Source organism: Triturus cristatus, chromosome 7, assembly GCF_964204655.1.
Source record: "Triturus cristatus chromosome 7, aTriCri1.1, whole genome shotgun sequence".
Lineage (NCBI taxonomy): Eukaryota > Metazoa > Chordata > Amphibia > Caudata > Salamandridae > Triturus > Triturus cristatus.
In genome coordinates this window covers 1691109973-1691132475 of record NC_140590.1, presented here as the reverse complement: position 1 = coordinate 1691132475, position 22503 = coordinate 1691109973, and the positions used below count along the sequence as shown (strand labels likewise).

Below are 22503 nucleotides of genomic sequence, written 5' to 3'. Positions count from 1 at the left end.
CCCTGAGAAGAGTTCCTACAAGAGAGCGCTCCCATTCTTTTGGGATACCTTTCTACTGATGCGAGCTTTCTCAAAAGCAGTAAACCACTTGGTGATATTATCACCCTCTGCATATTTAGGGACAACTCCTTAGGGGAATTTAGGATCAAAATAATCTTTTGTCTCCCTAGTTATAAAACGGCTGCAATCCGGGGAATGATCTCTTTTCTTTGTCTTCCTGTGTCCAGGAGTTGAGCTTCTAAGTTCAACCTCCTGGCCAATCTCTCTAGCACGAGTTCCTCCCCTGGGGGTTCATCCTCTGCTCCTGAGGGGAGAGATTCTACGATCTCCTAAGAAGGATTCTCTTCAGTGTTCTGATCCTCCTATGATGCAGCTTCTAGTTCTGGGTTATCTCTCTCAAATTCTGCCAAAAGCTTTTTCAACTTCTCGATGGTAGTATGAGAGCCAGTTTTGATACCATAACCTTTACAGAGAGCCCTTAGTCTGCCATAGGGCAGATCGAGCTCCTGAGCCTGGTTTTCTGTACCACTCATTATTTCTACTATATAGGGACCTTTTTAGAGAGGAAAAAACCTAAACGGAAATACTTTGTCCTAACTCCAGTAAGAGACTGTCAATTTTTAACCACTTAGTTTCAGGGACTTGGCTAAGGCCCTAGCAGTTAATTTTAGAAATTTTGAAAAATTAAACCAATTGAAAAAACACAACTCGGCTAAAGAAATGTTTTAGATTTACTCATGTGGTCACTTATTGACAGAGTGGTATCAGCAAATGCGAAATCTTCTATCTTACCACTGATCCACCAAGTCTGGCTCTCTGTATAGTGCACTAAAACAAAGTACAATGTGCTGAGAGTCTAGTGGATCCCTTGCTGGTATACAGAAGCAAAAGTAGATAATACTAACGCCGTTTGTGGTAGTGTGGGCAAGCAGTTAGGCTCATTAGAGGGTAGTGCTAAGCATCTGTTGTACACAAACTCGAGAATAAATTCAAGACCGATTTGTAAAAATAACATAGATTTTTGTATAATTTTTCAGGCTAAGAACTTTGTTCTAAGGCAATTACTTTTTAAGTTAAAAGAGTTTTCAAAGTTTGTAAAATAAATTAACGGTTGTGCTCAATTACACACAATAGAAGTAAATAGGAGAAAATAGGAAAAAGCATATAAAATCACACAGTGGGTTCTCTAGGTTCACCTTCTGAATATAGGTAAGTGGCAGGGCCAGATCCAGTGTTTCAGCAGTGGAAGATCGGGAGCGTTTTGGATTCGGATGGGAGCAGGGTACTGAGGTTGTTGGCAGCCAGCACGCTACAAAGAAGAGGGCCACCTGAAAATATGCTGCACGGAGGGACTTAAAGGTAAGTCCGTGGTTGTGCTCGAGGGAGCAGGTTGCAAGGGCTTTTTGGACCACAGGCGCACAGCTGGTTCGTCGTTAGCCAGGCTGGTTGCAGAGCAGATAGGCCCAGCTAAGCATCGTGCATCAAGATGGTCCTTGCGGTAAGGGCAGGCAGGTTGCAGGGATGATTTCGTGACAGCTGGGCCACTCATGGAGCGGGTCTCCGGGGTCTCAAAGTCCCTCGACTGGTGTCGACGTCCTGGGTGGTTGGAGCCCGGATTGGACTCTTCTCGGTCTTCGCTGTAAGGGGTTCGGTACCCCAGGTATTGGCTTGGAATGGCTCCGGTAGGTCATGGTGTCCTCTCACTTGGTGGGGGGATAGTTCTGACCCTCCGTAGCTGATGTACCTCTTCTGGCTACGGTGCTGCGTCTGAGTTGCCGGGGTGCAGCATATTGGTAAACCGGGCTTTGAGGTTCGTAAGCTGCAGGGGAGTAGCTCCTCTACTTCAAGGGAAGTTCTCAGCAATTGGTAGAAGGCTGGATGTGCTCCCGGGTTCTTGGAGGCCTCACAGTTGAAGGACGTGACAGCACACCACGATTGTTAAGTCCTGGAAGCAGCTGGCAGGGTTTGGTGCCAATTTTCTGCTGCAGGTCTTCAGTTCCTAGTTCAGCAGCCCTTCTTTGTCCGTTGCCCTTCATAGGTCCGTTGAATCCAAGTTCTGGGATGCCACCTAAGTACTAACTTTAGGGGCTTTACAGGGGAATGGCAGATAGAAGCTAAAGGGCTACCTACCTTTAGGGTGTCCACATCCTCTAAGTGACCACTTTCTATGGGATTAGGCTTTACCCTAGTCCTGAGAGGTTGAATTCCTATCATCACATGATGGAGGAATTGGAAAAGTATTGTCCACATCGCCTGCCCCACTTAAGGTGTGGTGCGGGCTGAATGTGGGCACACCTCCTAATGGAATACATTTTCCTGCCTGTCCTCCCGCCAAAAGAGTAGCAGGAAAGGGGGGTGGAATCCTCCACTATCTGGGGATGCCTGAGTTCCATTTTAATGGCGGCAATGCCTTTTAAGCTTCCCTCCCTGGTAGGCCCTCCCTGCCTGGAGGAGGTGTGAAGCACCTCTGCCTAGAGCAGGCTTTGTTCCTGGCCTCTGGGAGTGCTGACTGTCGCCCCATGAGGTCAGAAACCTGTCTGATGGTGGCAGGCTGGCTAAGACTAGTGCACTTAGAGTACTTACAGTATTCAAGAATGGACTTAGCTATTGTAGGGTCATATCTGCTCATGCTGACTTTCCACGTATGGGATATAGTGCACCATGCCTTAGGGCTGTAAGACCTTCAGTAGTATTGACTTACTTATTCCTCATGCAGTGTATGTGGGCATGGCACATGTCATGTCAACTCTTCAGTTTTCTCTGCACCATAACACGCAGCCTGCAATGGCAGTGTGTATGATCTTGAGAAGGGGTCCCTAGAGTGGCACCATTTGTGTTGTAGCCCTAGTGAACCCTCTTCAGTACCCAGGGCCATAGTATCAGGGTTACCATTTACTAGGTACTTACAGGGGGTGCTGAAGTGGTGGCAATCGTGATACACTTTTAGGAAAGGGATCTGGCGCTGGAAGCCTGTTTAGCAGGGACCCACTACACTGACATTCGAAATCACATCATGCATCAGGCAAAAGGTGGGGGTTGAACATGTCAAAAGAGGCACTTTCCTACAAGCTGCTGATTTGCTTTGTGCTCATTTGCTCTACAACTCTTTGGTCTTCGATCTTACTCTCTCTTGGGACCTTGTGCATTCTCCCTTTGATGGAATTCTGCTTCTTTGTGCAGGGCTCCAGCACATCAGAAAAGGATTCGGTGGCTCATGAGTTTTAACATAATAGATTTTATGTATCTTTCTGATAAGAATTATCCTCTGAGCAGAATATTTACTTATTCCAGCACACTGATGGGAGGCTAGTGACTGTTGGTGTATAAACAGGGTTTTTGCCTTTTACCCATAACAATTGTAACAAAACTCAATTCTGAATGCTCTCTCCTAGATTGAACGTTGTCGCTTGAGAAAGTCAGTGTTGGTGTATTTGCTCAGATGTGTAAATATTTGCAATCTTATTAAGACGCATATGACCTTGGGCCCCTTCAGGCACAAGTGTATATTTTATTATGAGGTGTGTAAGAGTCTGTTTTGGTGGTGCAGGGTTGTTCTACAGCTGCTAAAACATATTTTAGGCTTCCAGACCCCCCCCCCCTCCACAGATAGTCTGCCCCTTCACTCAAATAATGGCAGGATTAGCTGTTTTTGTCCTCTCTGTTTGCCTAAGAGTGCTTGTATGCAGACTCCGTCGACACCTGTAAATTTCTGTATCGTAGTCTTTAAGTTGACTTTGATTCAGGTCAGGGGGAGCAGTTAACTAGTCAAGGTTTTAGCAGTGCAGTTATCCTGAGACTGAACAAAATGTTCATATTTCACTTCAGCAGCCTTCAGGGTTTTGTTGAGGGTTATTTTTCATTACTATAACACAAATAAGCTCTCAAAAAGGGCAGCTAAGTGTTGAGAAAGGAAGTATTTTCACTGACCAGAAAGTTGCAGTTAAGATTAAAAAGATGATGTTCAATGAAGTACCTTCCTATCCTACCTAATTGTATCCTACAGAAAAGCTTATCAGGATTACTAATTGGGTATATTCATACTGTTAAAAAATATAATTATGTATATTTGATCTTTCTAATGAGGACAAACAGCATTTACATTTCTTCTTAAAAGAACTTAGACTAATTCCATCTAAAAATCATGCAGATCCAGCTTCCAACGAGTGACAACTTGGACTGTTTACAAAACTGTATTAATATATTTTTTATATTTTCCTAGAAAAGCATTCCACAATATGGGCCGCATAATTGAAAGTCTTCTGGTGCCCCTATCCACCGCCTTGCAACTGTTGATTACCAAAACATAAGCCACCATCATTTTTTGTATTCCTGTGGGAAGATAGTGCACAGATGACGAGTGTTCAGAGTTCAGTCTATTAATACTTCAACAGACTAAACATAGTAAAGGATAGCCACTTTTGCAGATATAGCCAGTCGCAGAATCTTAAAAAGTCAACTACAGGTTGTCGCTTCTGTAGGCCAAACTTAAATATGGCAACCAGATTATGGTCCTTTTGTAGTCTTGCCTTTTGGTATCAGCCACTGGATTGGCATAAGTGCGCGGTTGTCTACAACTGCACATCTTAACTCAGCAGTGAACAATAGAATTTCCGCCAGACGTTTTGCCTACAACTAGAGGTCTTTGCTGCATAAATAACATGTCTTGATTGCTTATAATGTCATTGTAAACATGGGTCTTGCATAGTGCAGGCTTCTCAACATCTTGGCACTTTCACTACTCTATTAGACTATTGTCTGATATTGTGGATTTTCCCATGGAGAAAAAGCTTCCATAGTCTTCACAAGTATTCTTAGTGTAGCGTTTAGACGATGGTAGGCCTACTTTTGAAATATTTGACACTCAATTCGGTTCTTATGAGGGATGTTTAAAATGAAATAAACAGCCCTCCGCTTTAACTGGGGAACAGGAATATGCCTGTGAACGGCAGGGTCCATACCAGTGTTTTAAATCCCCATGTAAGAGACCAGGACATTTTCAAACGTGTTATAAAGCAAACTATATCCAGTGAGCACAGATCAGCCTTGCAAACCTGTAGCTGGTTTTTATCCATTGCATGAAAGTTATAAGAATCTTTGAAAAAGAAACAGCATGATGGCTGTTTAAAAATGAAAAAATAACAAACTGCCTGTGGAATTGTTGACATAAAAACCAAACGGGCAGTTGCATTTCAAATTCAGTAGTCAGACGTTTATAAAAGGTCAGAATAGAATGTTGGTTTTGACACAGATGAGAAAGTATTTCAAAAATCCTAATCCTAAAGCGATAGGATTCTTAGTTACTTTCATTTTTAACCCACATCTTGTTCCCCACATTACAGCTGTGCTACGATCTATGGGGCTGCAACCAGTCATGCATTTTACTACCTGAAACTCCCAAATACCTGGATGCTCTGGGTCGGCTTTGTTTTTGCAGCTTTCCATTATAATGTCTTTCTGCCTTCCAACCAATCCTTATCATGCAGTCTTTCTCCACACAGCTCAGCTTTATCCAGAAATCCATATCCTTGCCGACTCAAACTTATTTTAATGTCTTTCTCCTTACAAACGTAACATTATTCTGGAGTTTTACTTCTTCCCAACCATCCATGTACTGGAGTCTTTCACCTTCCCAAACCATCATGATCCTAAAGTATTTCTCCTTTCCAATCCAACCCTTCCTTATGCTGCAGTCTTTCTCCTTCATAGCCCATTCTTACCGATGCTTTCCCCATTCTCAACCATATCTCAGAGTCTAACTCCAACCCATCCTTAAATTGGAGTTGTTCTCCTTTCTTTCCCTATATTAGAGAGTTGCTCCTCCCCAGCCCATTGTCTCGTCTTTCACTCTCCCCTCCTTTCTCCATCCTGGACTCTTCCCATCACAAATTATTTCTGACCTGGAATCGCTTCCTCTATGTTCCTAAGCCTCATATCCCCTTGGGTGGTTCAATTTAGAGCAGTTGAAGGTTCATCTGTCCTTTCCAGGCTGAGGGTTATTGATGGTTCAGTGTGGGGCAGTCATTGGATCCCCAGCCCTTAATGTAGTTATGTTAATTATTTTAGTTTAGACAAAGGTTAATTGTTCTTTTGCGAACGCTTTCCTCTCTCCATCATAAGCTGGTGGCTGAGTTTCTGCAAGACCAGAATGCCCCACTGTTGGGTCGAGCTCCACAGACTTTCAAGATGGATGATCTGCTGGCAGAGATGCAGGAAATTGAGCAGGCAAGCTTCCGGCAGGCACCACAACGAGGTAAGGGAACCAGAGAATGCGGTTGCCTTGGCTGGTGGGGAATGGGCAACTGAGCTGCCATCAGAAAGTCAATATTAAGCTAGCTCAGCCTTAAGGGTAGACAAGAGAGTAGCTGGTACCAGGGTTAGACTGGGCCACATCAACCCTGAGGACGTAGACAGAGTGAGCTTGTGTTTTGATCAGGGTGGAAAGTGATGAGCGACCCTTCCCACCTAGCAAGAGGGTGAATAGGGTGAAGTGAGATTAGACCCTAATTGGAGGTTGGCAAGGATGGACTGAACTTATTCTGTGACCAGGTTGAGCAGAAATGGAGTGACCCTTACCTAGAGGGTTGGAGTGGACATGTCACCTGATTGAGCAAAGATGATTTGGTCTTTTAATCTTACCAAAGAGCTTACTCTAGAACATGGTGTTCTGGAATAAACGAGAAGAGATCTGTGAACAGAGAATATAATGAGGGTGGTCTTGGCTTGTCAGTTACTGGTAACTTCTCCATCGCTCCCGTCATAACCCTCCTTGTCCCTCTCTTTCTGTCAATCACAGCTCCTGGGATTGCAGACCTCGCCCGGTCCGAGAATTGGGCACAGGAGTTCCTTTCAGTGGCTGGTCCCGTAGAAGCCTCACAGGACTACAACGAAACTGATTGGTCTCGGGAGTTCATTGCTGAAGCAGCAGGTGAGAACACCAAGGTTTGCTAAACGGAGAACGTGTCTTGTCAGCCCGTTTCTAACTAAGCCAATTGGGATATAAGTACTGTTGGAAGTGCCCCCATTTTGACATGGTCACCCCCACTTTTTGCCTGGTATTGTATGCAATTTTGACAGAATTGCACTGAGTTCCTGCTAACCACGTCCCCAGTGCAAGATCTCTTGCCCTAAACAATACTATTGTTCCCCCAATTGGCGATACCTTTAGCATCCCCGTAAGACCCTAGCAAATGGTACCTCAAGTACCCAGGGCATGAGTATTAAAGAAGGTCCCTAAGGCCTGCAGTATGTATTGTGCCACCCTCAGGGACCCCCTCACCTAATTTATGCAGACTGCCATTGCAGGCTGCATGTCTTAGTGCAAAGAAAAGTCAAAACACAACATGGCACACATCCCTGTGTACCATGCCTGCAGACACTGGATGCGGTTTAGGTAAGTGACCCCTACAGTAGGCCTTACAGCCCTAAGGCAGGTTGCACTATAATACATGTGTGGGATTATCTGTATAAGCAAATATGCTCCTGTGATGTCTAAGTCAATTCTTAGATATCACAAGTGGAAGCCATTTTTTAAGTACTTGGGCTGGACACAGGTAAAATCAAGCTCCCCAGCTACTTGATGGCTTCACTGAAATCTATGGTGTTTGGGATCATACACATTGTATTAATAAACCCATAGTGATTCCAGTGGCAGATTATTAATACATGCACCCAGAGGTCGCCCTCGAGGTGCCCCCTGAAAACCTACCAGTCTCTAGTGTGCTGGCTGACTGGTGTCGACTAGCCTGCCACCAAAGACACGTTTCTTACCCCCTGCAGGTGAGAGCCTACACTCTCTGAGGGCAGAAACAGTGCCTGCTCTGGCGGGAAGTGCGGCCACCTCCTCCAAGCAGGATGGCTAAGTAATAAGCATATCAAGGCAGGAGCTTCAAAGGCCCCTGCAGCCTTTAATATGTGAACACAGCTTCTCCATACAGGGGAGATGCCAAACCTCTGCCCTCGACTGATTTGGCACCGGGACAGGTGGAAAATTAGATATGCACTACCAGGCCAGTCACACCCCTAAGGTGAGCTGCCTGATGTACCCCCCCTTTACGAAAATTCTGCCATCTTCATCTTAGTGATTGCAGAATTAGGAACTCTGGGACAGGTTTATGCCCACTTTCAATAGAAATTGGTCTTATAGGGGTGTAGTGACTCCAGGGTAAGTAGCCCATTGGCTACCACCCTTCACTCCCCTAAATCTAGCATTTAGTGGAGCCCCTGGCACCAGGAAATACATTCTGATGACTTAAAAAGGACACCGAAGAGCCACGAAGAGGAAGTACTGAGGAGCAGCAACTGACTTGGCACCAACCCTGCTGGCCGGCCTGCTGTCCCCGACAATTGCACCAAAGATGACTTGTCCTGCAGCTGTACTGCCTACAAAATTTTGGGAGGACTGTCCAACCAGCAAGGAGCAACAAGTGTCTCCCATGGAGAAGCAGAGTTACTTCCTTGCACCCTGCAGGCACCCAAGAAGAACTGCGAGGACTCCGGACTGCGAATACCCGACACCGGAAAGCACCACTACACCTGAGACTTCGAACCCGAATCGACACGCGGTGCTAACAAAGTCCTGAGACCCTTCAGAGTCGAACCACACCTTGGGTTAACCCAAACAGGACTCCCAGTCGCCGCCTGCAGCCTCTTTATGCAGGCACCCTCAACCGCAACTGTCTCCTGCAGCACAAACCTGATGCCTGAAAGCACCACTGCACCCGAGCCCCACAGCCTGAGGAGAAGTGAACCCACGGTGTCCCTACATGCACAAGCATCTCGAGAACTGAGCCCCCCTGTGGGTTCAACCGGACTGGCATCCCAGTCCCAGCTTGCAGCCTCTTTGTCCCAGGACCTTTTCTCATTGATAGCAATGGGGCACCCGACGCCGAAAGCACCTTTGCACCCGGTCGCCCCAGAGCCTACAGAGGGGACCTGTTGGTGCTGCCTGAGACCTTGCCCCATATTTACCTTAACTACAGAAGTTGGTCCTCAAAATGAATGATCTGTAAGGGGGCCAGTGGAATTGCCAATGGATGAGACTTCTGCAAGCATTTTCCCACTACCTTTGTTTCTTCCTCTGAGCAGTCACAAACCTATAATCGTAGCAAGTGCAGGATCAAGGTACACACACAAGTCAACCTAATGGTCTGCACATGCCGATCTTTGGTGACAGAGTAGTACACCCTCTGGGTTACCCACACGCAGTTCCAATTCACAGTCCCAGGGTCTGCACAGCATAACTTTGGAAACTGCAGACGCGTCTACCAGGGGCCTGAGTATGCAAAACCCTGGCATCACTGCATTTAGAAATAGCTATGCAGTTCACACTTCTTTTGACTGAGTAAGAAAAAAGCAAAACTAACAGTGTGTATATGTACAAAATAATCCCCATCAACTGCGGTCTCCAACAATACAGCAAAAAATAAAAACATGCAAGGTCTACAATACAATAAAATATTAATCCCTATCCACACCCTACAAAGTACAGTACAATGATATAAAAAAATACATAACACCTACAGTCCTCATGTACTTTAGGACCGCATAGGACCATCCACCTGCAATTTTAGGTCCTTTACCCCCGAAGGCTGAAATTAAAGTCCTTATACCAGTTTGTTAGACCTCGTTGAACAATTTAAGGCTGTGGTAATGAGTCAAGTCACCAAAAGCCAATTTATGCATTTCTATCTCCTTGATAGAAATAACATAGCACCTTACTAGAGAAAAACTTGTTTTTTGAGTCTCCAAAAGCCACTGCTAGGGTCACCTTTTAATAAATAATCTAGATACATTGCTGTGCTTCATAAGGTTTGGAGGGGATATTAATGTTTCAATTCCCATCTCTGCTGAAATAAAAATATGTTGCTTTACCAGCTCTGCATGCATAGAAATGTTTTTTTTAAGATGGATATTTATGCTAATATAGAAACTAATATTATGGGTTGAGTCAACGCATGAATAGAAATGTAATATTAGAAGGCCAACTGTGTGATTTTCATTTTTAAACCTATGTGGACAACATCCAATTTATATTTAGATTGAGTGGTGCCCGACAGATGCTTTATCTCTCTAAGGTTGTCTAGCAGAAGTGAGAACATAGAAGGACTACTGCTGGCTTAAACATAACCCAGATAAGACAGAGAGCCTACTTACCAGTGAAAATTGCAATGTCTTGCACCTGTCTTTATGGTCTCCAGGTTTGGGATCATGGTTAAACCCTTCTCAATTAGGGAAAAGTATAGGTGTAAAAATAGATTGCCAAGTTGGCTTGGTTGCTTATTTATACCTCCTGCATGACAAAACTATGACCAGTCCTTCCATACCTCTCATAGCAGGTCACCGAGCAACGACCATGGATTTGACTGGCTCAGGACTGGATTATTTTAACAGAGCCTACCTCCACATTAAGTCTGATGCGGTTCAGTGTGTTTAATCCATACAAAAATGTGCTGCTCTGCATGTCTTGGTGCAGCTTTGATTCTGATATACCTACGTATTGCACATTAGTCTTTTTTTGGGGGGGGATTATTTTAATTTTTTTTATTTTGGCAACACTCATTTTTATTCTCTAATTGCTTGATCTTATTCGACCTTCTAGCCAGCTATTATTACTGATACCCAGATTTTGGAAGATTGGTGAACTTTTCGTTTTTTATGAGGGCCCCTTTCTTTTGGAACTCTCTGCCTCCAAATGTTAGGTCTACCTGTGGAGACGTTTGCTTTAGGAAAGATTTAAAACCTCTTATTCAGTCTTACTTGCTTTACCACCAAAGATCCCATGGGTATCAGAGTGCATAGTATAACATCAACATACAGATTAAGGTTGTAATGCAAATCCAGGAATCTATATTATCTTTTGGTATTAGAGTCTCTTGTCACGGCTGAGGTCATAGTTGAGAGAAGCTCATTTCTCGTGCAGCTAGAGGATAAAAGTGAAAAAAATAAAATTAAGTATTTGTGCATAAGTATGTCATACAACCCTCATGAACTTTATAAAGTACATTTTCAGCAATTGCTGGCTTCTGTGAAGGAAGACGTTCAAAGGAGGTCCCTGCTCTTCTTTTCCTGGCTGGGGACAATCAACACTGCTAAAATGAATACATTGCCAATGGCTGTGTACCTATTTCAAGCTTTCCCAATTCAGGTGGACAAAAAATCTTCTAACTCAAATTCTTCATACTACTAGTCTTGTGGCAGAAGGCACTTCTAGATTTCCATTTATATTATAAGGCGGTCCAACTTCGCGTCATTGCACATTGTTCACTTCTTGCTACTGGCCAGCACTATGTGCATATGGATTGGGCATTTGTAGGTAGAACAATGTGGGATGTGATTTGAAAGTTATATAGCAATAAACAATTGGTCACAGTAGCAAATTTTTTTAAAAACATTAATAAAAAATGCAGCATTCACAATACCAATGTAGGTTAGTCTGCAGTAAATGCAATTTATTTTCAAAACATAAAATTACTTCAATTACGGTGACACAGTTGCTCTCTCATTTAGATTCAATTTAAGTATTTCATAAAGTAGGGTGCTCTTTTGTTGGGAGAGGGAAGGGCGGAGTGTTTAGGGTCGAAAGTGATTAAGTGAAAGTGGTGGAAAAGGTGATGTGACATATATACATCAGATTCACATAGTGAGACCAATCCAGCCTGACACAGGTCAATTGTTCCAATTATGCCACATAGCATTACATAGACACCGATAATGAATTACAGTTGTCGTGGCTTGTGTTGTAGAAATTGTAAAGTTTTGACCCCTAATGTTTTCAAGGTGATTCCAGCCTTAGAGAGGTGTCTTCATCAGGACTGTGTGAACAGGGATCACCTAGAGGAAATTGAATACTCTGTGTTAGGAGGGTATGATTAGGGAAGATAGGTAGTGAATGCTCATAATTATGGATAAAGATTACCTAATAATTCCCCCAGCACATCAGTTCCGGCTGGGTGATCAAAAGGAGTAGGCTCATCTGAGCTCCTAAGTGCAGAGAAAACACATAGAATCAAGTAGTGAATTTATCCAGACAAAACGAGACAATAGCTCTCTATTCCACAGCAGATAAGGTACTCACTGGATAGTGAGAATGGTACGGCCAGAAATGCACATACAGAAGTTGGTAGTCAACTGTGTGTCGAATGATCCTCGCGTTGACAAGATCAATCTAACAAAAAAGGACAAATTCAGTATATGGGGTGGTTCTCAACATATGAGGAAGACAGTCATGAAGCCAAGAGAAGGCATGGCATACCAAAATGAAATTAATACAGCGCGTTAAGATATCTGTATAAAGGGAGCCGTCATACATAGACTACACACGGCAAGTATCTGTTCAATTACATATACCTATTGCCTGCATCGACTCTATAGGGGGAGCCGTCAAGTAGGAACTCACTCAGCAAGTTTCTGTTCATTTAAAAGTGCCTATAGCCATGTTATAAAGTTGATAAGGTAATTGCCGTAAGGGGGATCGTACATGCCCCGTAGTGGTGCTCAACATACAAGGAAAAATATCGTAGAGCCAGCAGAAGGCATGCCAAAATGAAATTGATACAGCGCGTTATAATAAATGTATAAAGGGAGCCATCATACATAGACTACACTCGGCAAGTTCAATTACATATACCTAATGCCTGTATTGACTCTATAAGAACTCAGCAAGTGTCTGTTCATTAAAAATGCCTATGGCCATGTTATCAGGTTAATACATTGATAGCCAAAAGGGGGGTCGTGCATGCCTCGTTTTTGTCCTATAGCATTGATATCGCATACCTTCAAATTCAAACAGTCGGATCTGATTCTCAAAAGGGAATGAGCCATGGCTCTGTTTTTCAGTATATACCCTACCGCGAGCGGAAGCGTGCTCGTGAAGTGCAGCCGCTCGTTGCTAACACGTTACGGAACGTAAACGTGCAAACCGTGTGTCTGTCAATGGTAGGCACCGGGCTGCCAAGCGTTATTTAGGGGATATCTTAAAAGGCACCTCTTGGGCTAAAAACTAACAGGTTTGCTTGAGTGAGTTAAAAGAGGAGAAATGTCTATGAAAAAACGTCTATCAAAAAAGTCTATGAAAAAAAACTAAAAGGCATTTATCTCTGGATTGGGACAACATTGAGAGAATACTTCGAAAAACGAGGAGACATACGATACAGAGTATTACAATATCGTTCCTGGTAGTATAGAAAAAACCCAGATACTGTAAGGTTTATTAAGACCGTGTAGCACATGTAATATGTACTCATTTGTGTGATAATTACATCACAGTAACAACGTCAACGTTTGGAGGCAGAAAGATTTAAACAACAAATTACACATGAATCAAAAGTATAATTAATCTCTGGGAGACCAACATACTGTGATCTAATATAGGACACAGTATCTTCAGTGGTCAGAGCGTAATGGTACAATGGTTAGTGCACATTATTCAGTGTTAATAATGGAGAGTTTTGCCTTTTAATATATAGGACACAGTATCTTTAGAGGTCAGAGGGTAATGGTAGCATGGTTAGTGCACATTATTCAGTGTTAAGAATGGAGAGTTGTGCATTTGTGCCATCAAGTTTGATAAGGCCATTGTTCACTGTGTCCATAGTATGCATCCATTTGCCTTCTCGTATGTTCAAAATGGAACTAATGTCACCTCCCCTATTCCCCAGAGACACTTTTTCCAGAACTAGCCATCTCATTGATTCGGGTTTGTGTGCTTTCATGGTGAAATGTTCAACAAGAGGTGTGCCCACTGTGCCGCATCTAATCCTGCTGCAGTGTTGTAGTATCCTTGTTTTCACTTTTTGTCTTGTCTGACCTATGTACAACTCATTGCAGGGACATAGGATGGCATAGATCACATCTGATGAGTTGCAATTAGAGTGAACTTTTAGATCAATAGTATGTCGCTTGTAACAAAATTTCTTGGTTTCAATGGTCAGTTTGCATGCTTTACACTTCGAGTATTTAAAGTATCGCACTATTTCTGGCAGATTCCATAGTGCTTGGATGGTGGGCTGAGGTGGCGTGTCCAGTAGAGATCGGACCTCATGATCTCTGATGTTTTTTGCTTTCTTGAAGGAGTGCATCAGTGGGTCTGGAATTTCAAGATCGTCTGATATGAGTTTCCAGTGCCCATTAATAAATTGGAACGTCTTGAGAAAAAATTGGTTCACACCCACCTGCATAGCCACCTCTTGACCAAGTACCTCCAGGCCAACATTATCCCTGTGGGCCTGCAGGTCCGGAAGAGTCAGCCATTTTCGTAGATCTCCCTAAATTTAAGGAAGGATTCAGAATTGCTCGCGCCACTGGATGGTGCTTGACATTGAGACTGCTATTGAGCAAGTAGAAAAACTACTAAAAGAGATTAACGATCTCAAACTTGAAATTAGTGGCGACTCGGCACTTACCAACGCCAAAGAGGCCCTAGAGAGATTGGAAAAGACTTTGATACAAACACTCAGGCCAAGAAATTGGACAAGTTGGCCAAGGACATACGTTTCTACGATAAAAAAGCCACATACCCGTATCTCCAAGAAGATTATTTTAAGCAGGACAATCAAGGCCGTTTCTACAACAGAGGCAGTGGAGGATACAGAGGGAGTCGACGCTACACCACTTTTTCTGAATCTTCAGGCTCCACCAATGCCGGAAGCGACGGTGAACAAGCAGGCCCCAGCGGTGGCTATCAGTACCAAGACACCTGGTATCAACCACAACACTGACCCTCTTCTTTTTTAGATGAAGGACAATGGAGACCACCGAGAGGCAGAGGGTACAACTGGGACAAAACCACGCCTCGAGGACAGAACCAGCAGAACTGGGACACAGGCCGCCAACAGGGGCCGGTCCAGAAGCAGGTGAGATTCCCTCCGGAGAACCACGGAGAGATTCAGACCCGCAGGAGAACATACAGATGGTAAACGACGTGAGAAGTCCAACCACCAACCTGTCGACGTATGCACTCTCGGACAATGAAATCAGCGTCCTTAAAGGCCTTTCCTTCATGCACACTACTTATCCCAGTTGCTTCAATGTAAAAACAGAACTGCACTGATTCTTCCGCAAAGTTAGGCTAAGACAGTATTTCAAACATTCCCTACAGATATCATCTACATCACATACTGGATTAAGAGTACCGTCCACGTTTATGCCTCCTACGCATATGATGTCACACAAAATACTTGTGCTCGAAAGTGTGCTACTTTGTGATGTACTAAAAGTGTGCTCAACCAAACAATATACCAAGCACAATGTTACCAATCCGAAGCACAACAAGGCGATAGTGATCAAGTCGGCAGATAAAGACGGAGCAATTGTTGTTCAAAATACACCAGACTGTAAGGCCAAAATCTATTCCCAATTCCGAGATGGCATAAGCTATGCCACCCTCACTGCGGATCCTACTAAGGACGTAAGGAAATTGATTTTGACCATCACCAAGAAAGGCAAACAAGCAGGATTTATTTCGGATCATGAGTTTGAATATCTTAACACCAAACAACCACGCCTTCCAACGATCTACACCCTACCTAGGGTGCATACAAATTTACAGCAATCTCCTGGACGGACGATCAGCTCTGGTTGTGGCTCCCTTCTTGAACCAGTATGTAAATACATTGATTTCTTCCTCAAGCCACTAGTTGTTTTAACTAAATTGAACTTGCGTGAAACCATGCAAGTGAATAACCTGATTGACGATTTGCCTTCTGACCAAGAGACTCAACTACTGGTGACACTGGACATTGTGTTGCTATATGCGAGCATCCCACAACGACCAGCACTGGAATCAATGACGAAGGCCCTTGATAGAAGACCTCAGCCAGCATATGTCCCTACTGAATTCATTGTGGAGCTTTTAGAGATAGCCATGATGAAGATTTTTTTCTTGCTCCAAAATTACTTTTTTTCTCCAACCAAAGGGAGTGGCGATGGGGGCAGCCTTTGCCCCCGATCTGGCAATCCTCTTCAGGATGATTTTGAGGAACAATTCATCTTCAACCCTACCAACCCTTACAAAGATAATGTAACACACTGGTGTCACTACATAGATGACATCCTCCTGATCTGGACAGGCGATGAGACAACTCCAAGGCTTCTACAAGTGGCTCAGTGCCAGATCTCAGGACATCAAATTCACCATCCACTGGGATAAGCACACCATTGACTTATTGGATATCTCTATTAAAACAGAGCGTGATCATGTGTACAGTATGTTATACAGAAAACCTGCCGAACGCAATACGTTGCTGAGATATTCCAGCCATCATACAAGGGGCCTCCGTGATAACCTGCCGTTTTGACAATTTCTCCGCCTCCGGAGAAATTGCTCTCTCAAAGATGACTTTTTCAGAGAATCAGAAGACCTCATCAACTGCGTCATGGAACGAGGACACCCCAGAAGGTTGGTCAAGAAGGCGGGGAAGAGAGCCTGGTACTATGACAGAGAAGCACTCCTTACTCCTAAACAACGCCCTACGGATACACAAAAGATGATGTGTGACCACATATTGCACCAGGAGCAACGAAATCAAGAGGATCATTAATGGGCACTGGAAACTCATGTCGGACGATCTTGAAATTCCGGACCCGCTGATGCACTCCTTCAAGAAAGCAAAAAAACATCAGAGTTCATGTGGTCTGATCTCTACTTTACACCCCACCTCAGCCCACCATCCAAACACTATGGAATCTGTCAGAAATAGTGGGACACTTTAAATGCTCGAAGTGTAAAGCATGCAAACTGGCCATCAAACCAAGAAATTTTGTTACAAGTCACATACTATTGATCTAAAAATTCACTCTAATTGCAACTCATTAGATGTAATCTATGCTATCCTATGTCCCTACAATGAGTTGTACATAGGTCAGATGAGACAAAAAGTGAAAACAAGGATACTACAACACTACAGCAGGATTAGGTGCGGCACAGTGGGCGCACCTCTTGTTGAACATTTTACATTTAAAGCACACAAACCCGAATCAATGAGATGGATAGTTCTGGAAAAAGCATCTCTGGTGAATAGGTGAGGCGACAATAGTTCCATTTGGAACATACGAGAATGCCAATGGATGCATACTATGGACACAGTGAACAATGGCCTTAAATGACTTGATGGCACATATGCACAACTCTCCATTCTTAACACTGAATAATGTGCACTAACCATGTTACCATTACCCTCTGACCTCTAAAGATGCTGTGTCCTATATATTAAAAGGCAACACTCTCCCTTGTTAACACTGAATAATGTGCACTAACCATGGTACCATTACACTCTGACCACTGAAGATACTGTGTCCTATATAGGCCTGGGCGGTGAACTTCACTCCGTTCGTGGAGTTTGTGGAGTTTTCTGCACTCCGCAGTGTGCAGAAAACGTTTCGCGGTGTGCAGAGAAGGTTTTTTCCCCACACCCGATTGCAAACGGTAAGTTACCGATTGCGAGCCCGAATTTCTACCCGAGCGGCAGGGATACCAGCACAAACTGCAGATCGCACTGCACTCCGCCTCGCGTGGAACTTCACAGAGTTTTTTTGTAACTTCGCTGAGTTCTGCGTAGCAAAACTCCGTGAACTACGCCCAGGCCTGGTCCTATATTAGATCACAGTAGGTTTGTGTCCCAGAGATTGATTATACTTTTGATTCATGTGTAATTTGGTGTTTAATTCTTTCTGTTTGTAGCCTCCAAACGTTGACGATGTTACTGTGATGTAATTATCACACAAATGAGTGCATATTACATGTGCTACACGGTCTGAATAAACCTTACTGTATCTGTTTTTTTTCTATACTAACATAGATGTTTTTTTCATAGACATTTCTTCTTTTAACTCAGACCCAAGCAAACCTGTTTGTTTTTAGCCCAAGAGGTGCCTTTTAAAATATACCCTAAATATCGCTTGACAGCCCGGTGCCTACCATTGAGACACACGGTTTGCGCATTTATGTTCCGGAACGTGTTAGCAACAAGCGGCTGCACTTCACGTGCACACTTCCGCTCGCGGTAGGGTAAATACTGAAAACCAGAGCCGCGACTCATTCCCTTTTGAGAATCTGAGCCGACTGTTTGAATTTGAAGGTATGTGATATCACCGCTATAGTGCCAATACGGGGCATGCACAATCCCCTTTTTGGCTATCACTTTATTAACCTGATAACATGGCCATAGGCATTTTTAATGAACAGACACTTGCCGAGTTCTTATAGAGTCAATACAGGCAATAGGTATATGTAATTGAACTTGCAGAGTGTAGTCTATGTATGACGGCTCCGTTTATACATTTATTATAACGCGCTGCATCAATTTAATTTTGGCATGCCATGCCTTCTGCTGGCTCTACAATATTTTTCCTTAGATGTTGAGCACCACTACGGGGCATGTACGATCCCCCTTATGGCAATTACCTTATCAACCTGATAACATGGCTATAGGCACTTTTAAATGAACAGAAACTTGCAGAGTGAGTTCCTACTTGACGGCTCCCCCTATAGAGTTGATGCAGGCAATAGGTATATGTAATTGAACAGATACTTGCCGTGTGTAGTCTATGTATGACGGCTCCCTTTATACAGATATCTTAACGCGTTGTATTAATTTCATTTTGGTATGCCATGTCTTTTGCTGGCTTTACAACAGTCTTCCTCATATGTTGAGAACCACCCCTTATACTGAATTTGTCCTTTTTTGTTAGATTAATCTTGTCAACACGAGGATCATTTGACCCACAGTTGACTACCAACTTCTGTACGTGCATTTCTGGCCATACCATTCCCACTATCCATTGAGTACCTTATCTGCTGTGGGATAGAGAGCCATTGTCTCGTTTTGTCTGGATCAATCCACTACTTGATTCTATGTGTTTACTCTGCACTTAGGAGCTCAGACGACCCCACTCCTTTTGATCACCCAGCCGAAATTGATGTACTGGTGGAATTACTAGGTAATCCTTATACATAATTATGAGCATTCACTACCTATCTTCCCTAATCATACCATCCTAACACGGAGTATTCAATTGCCTCTATGTGCTCCCTGTTCACACAGTCCTGATGAAGACCCCTCTCTAAGGCTGGAATCACCTTGAAAACATTAGGGGTCGAAACGTTGACCAATTCTACTACACAAGTCAGGACGACTGAAATTCATTATCGGTGTCAATGTAATGCTTTGTGGCTTAATTGGAACAATTGACCTGTTTCAGGCTGGATTGAACTCTATCCACTCCGGATCTCCGCCCGACCCCTGCCCTCACCACGTCTTCAACAAGGGCGACGCTGTCATCGCACCCAACCTGCGGGACATCATCAACACCTCCTTCGACAGCGCCACCTTTGCTGAGAGCTGGAAGCACGCCGAACTCAGCGCTCTACTAAAGAAACCAACATCGGACCCCACCGAACTCAAGAATTACCGCCCCATCTCGCTCCTCCCGTTTCCAGCCAAAGTCATCGAGAAGACCGTCAACAAACAGCTGGCCGCCTTCCTCGAGACGAATGGATCCCTCGACCCCTCACAGTCGGGCTTCCGAGCCAACCACAGCACCGAGACCGCCCTCATCGCTGCCACCGATGACATCCGAGTCCTGCTGGACAATGGAGAAACAGCGGCCCTCATCCTCCTAGACCTCTCCGCGGCATTCGACACTGTCTGCCACCGCACCCTAGTGCAGCGCCTCAGCAACGTCTGAGTCCAGGAGAAGGCACTGGAATGGATCATCTCCTTCCTCGACGGAAGAACACAGAGAGTCCGCCTACCACCGTACAAGTCAGAGGCCACCGAAGTCATCTGCGGCGTCCCTCAAGGATCCTCGCTCAGCCCCACCCTCTTCAACGTCTACATGAGCCCCCTCGCGGACATCGCACGCCAACACAACCTCAACATCATCTCCTACGCTGACGACACCCAGCTGATCCTCTCCCTGACCAACGACCCCGCCGCCGCCAGAGCCAACCTGCACGAAGGGATGAAAGACGTAGCCGAGTGGATGATGACCAGCCGCCTGAAACTGAACTCTGACAAGACGGAAGTCCTCATCCTGGGCTCCTCGCCCTCCGCCTGGGACGACTCCTGGTGGCCACCCGCCCTGGGCACCGCACCCAAACCGACAGACCACGCACGCAACCTAGGCTTCATCCTGGACTCCTCCCTCTCCATGACCAGACAAGTCAACGCCGTTTCCTCGTCGTGCTTCAACATCCTGCGCATGCTACGGAAGATCTTCCGGTGGATCCCCACCGAGACCAGGAAGACGGTCACCCAGGCCCTCGTCACCAGCCGTCTGGACTACGGCAACGCCCTCTACGCCGGAACCACCGCCAAGCTCCAGAAGAGACTTCAGCGGATCCAGAACGCCTCAGCCAGACTCATCCTCGACATCCCCCGACGCAGCCACATCTCCGGACATCTGAGAGACCTGCACTGGCTCCCCGTCAACAAGAGAATCACCTTCCGTCTCCTCACCCACGCACACAAAGCCCTACACGACCAAGGACCGAGCTACCTCAACAACCGCCTCAACTTCTACGCTCCCAAACGCCATCTCCGATCAACCAGCCACGCCCTCGCCGCCGTCCCCCGCATCCGAAGAGCGACAACAGGAGGAAGGTCCTTCTCCTACCTGGCCGCCAAGACCTGGAACTCCCTCCCGACCGACCTGCGCCTGACCCAAGACCACCTCTCCTTCAGGAAGATGCTCAAGACCTGGCTGTTCGAGCAGTAGCGGCCCCCCCCCCCCCCACCCCATGCGCCTTGAGACCCTCCGGGTGAGTAGTGCGCTTTATAAATGTCTTTGATTGATTGATTGATTGATTGATTGGCTCTCTATGTGAAACTGATGTATATATGTCACATCACCTTTTCCTTGTCCACCACTTTCACTTAATCACTTTCGACCCTAAACACTCCGCCCTTCCCTCCCCCAGTACAAGAGCACTCTACTTTATGAAATACTTGAATTGAATCTAAATGAGAGAGCAACTGCGTTGACGTAATTGAAGTAATTTTATGTTTTGAAAATAAATTGTATTTACTGCGGACTAACCTACATTGGTATTGTGAATGCTGCATTTTTTATTATTGTTTTGAAAAAATGTCGATACTGTGACCAATAGTTTATTGCACTGTAATTCTTACCCGAGTCCGGTAGCTTCTCGGGTAACCCCATTGATACAAAACACAATGGAAGTTACATAGGCACATGTTGGGACGGATAAGTCCTCTGCATGGTAAGAGAAGTGTTCCCCTGCCCGGAGTGCCCAACTGTATTGTTGTCTGGATACCTAACGCCATGACATAGCCCTGCCTCACAGATTATGGTCTTGTTTGACCGGAAGGGGCGCTCAAAGCGCTACCCTCATAGTGGAGTTAAGCAGCACGAGCGTGGTGGTGGCAGGATACCGCGTAGTGATCAGTAGTAGTGAGTGAACAGTACCTTTTTACCCAGCCTCACTGGGATGAGGCCTACAGGCTCACTTACCTTTTTTAAAAAGTACACTGCTGTTTTCTTAACTCACCGTTCACCTACATCAGGTAGATGTATGGTACTGCATAGTGCAGGGACAGTGACTCCATGCTGGATGTATGTGTGCCTAAGAAGGGTACAGTACAGGGATAGAGCAGTACGATATAGGGCATGTGTGATAATGCATTTGCTAAGGGTAGCACAATTTAACTTTAGTGTTTGCCGAGTGGGAGCAGCTCTGATCGCTGGAAACCGACTGACAGCTCTGCCTGGGGCTACCGTGTACATCACAAGTGGTCTGACTTCGCTGTACAGGATTCTGACTTGGGAGCGCCTGAGAAGAGGGCACTCGCAGCACCGCTGAAGAACACTGTCACACGGCTGGAGCGGGTAAGACTGACACCGGGCCCCCTGAGGAAGAAAGGAAAAGACAGAGATTGGATGCAAATAGTGAATTGAATTCCTGGATCATAGGTGGAGACATCATTGAGACAAAGTATCCATTCCGCAGGCCCTGTTCTACCTTCACCTCATTTCTCAGCCCCTCCTCAACCAATTCCAATTTATCCTTCACTTTCAGGCCCCTACATACTCTGTGAAAGAATAACACACACTAGCAGGCACTTGCTCCAAAACCAGGCTTATCATGTGCCCCTAATTTCTATATATCCCTGGAAGGTGATTTAACTAGAGTATTCGACATGCCAACTAGCCCCAGTGAAGGCGGTTTCAGAACACCGGTCCTGAATGGGCACCTATCATTTGCAGGGGACATACCACATGTTTTTGAAATACTGGCCCAAACTTCCGCTTTTTGTTTGAGGGAGGACTTGGGGCCAAGTGCAGAACACTTGAGGAAGGAGGCACATGAGTTCCAAGAGGAGCAGTACACTGAAAGGGAGGAAATACAATGTTCCATTAATAAACTCCAGGATAAGAGGGAGTGGCTGATACATACACAGTCTCGCACACGGGCACAAAAGGGAAAGGGTGAGAACTCGTATACTAATGAAATATTATGGAACACTAAAATAACTGCACCAAAAATAG

General features: G+C 44.9%; 1 protein-coding gene across 6 annotated transcripts in view; it reads left to right on the top strand.

Moving 5' to 3' along the window:
* PEX5 (peroxisomal biogenesis factor 5) overlaps nt 1-22503 on the top strand; it is a 160911-nt gene that overhangs the window by 56243 nt on the left and 82165 nt on the right. For all 6 annotated transcript variants that reach the window (XM_085619874.1, XM_085619871.1, XM_085619875.1 and 3 more), the window contains exons 4-5: nt 6118-6250; nt 6794-6925. In XM_085619874.1, the coding sequence (XP_085476000.1) occupies nt 6118-6250; nt 6794-6925 (265 nt within the window). The remainder of the gene's footprint in view (nt 1-6117; nt 6251-6793; nt 6926-22503) is intronic.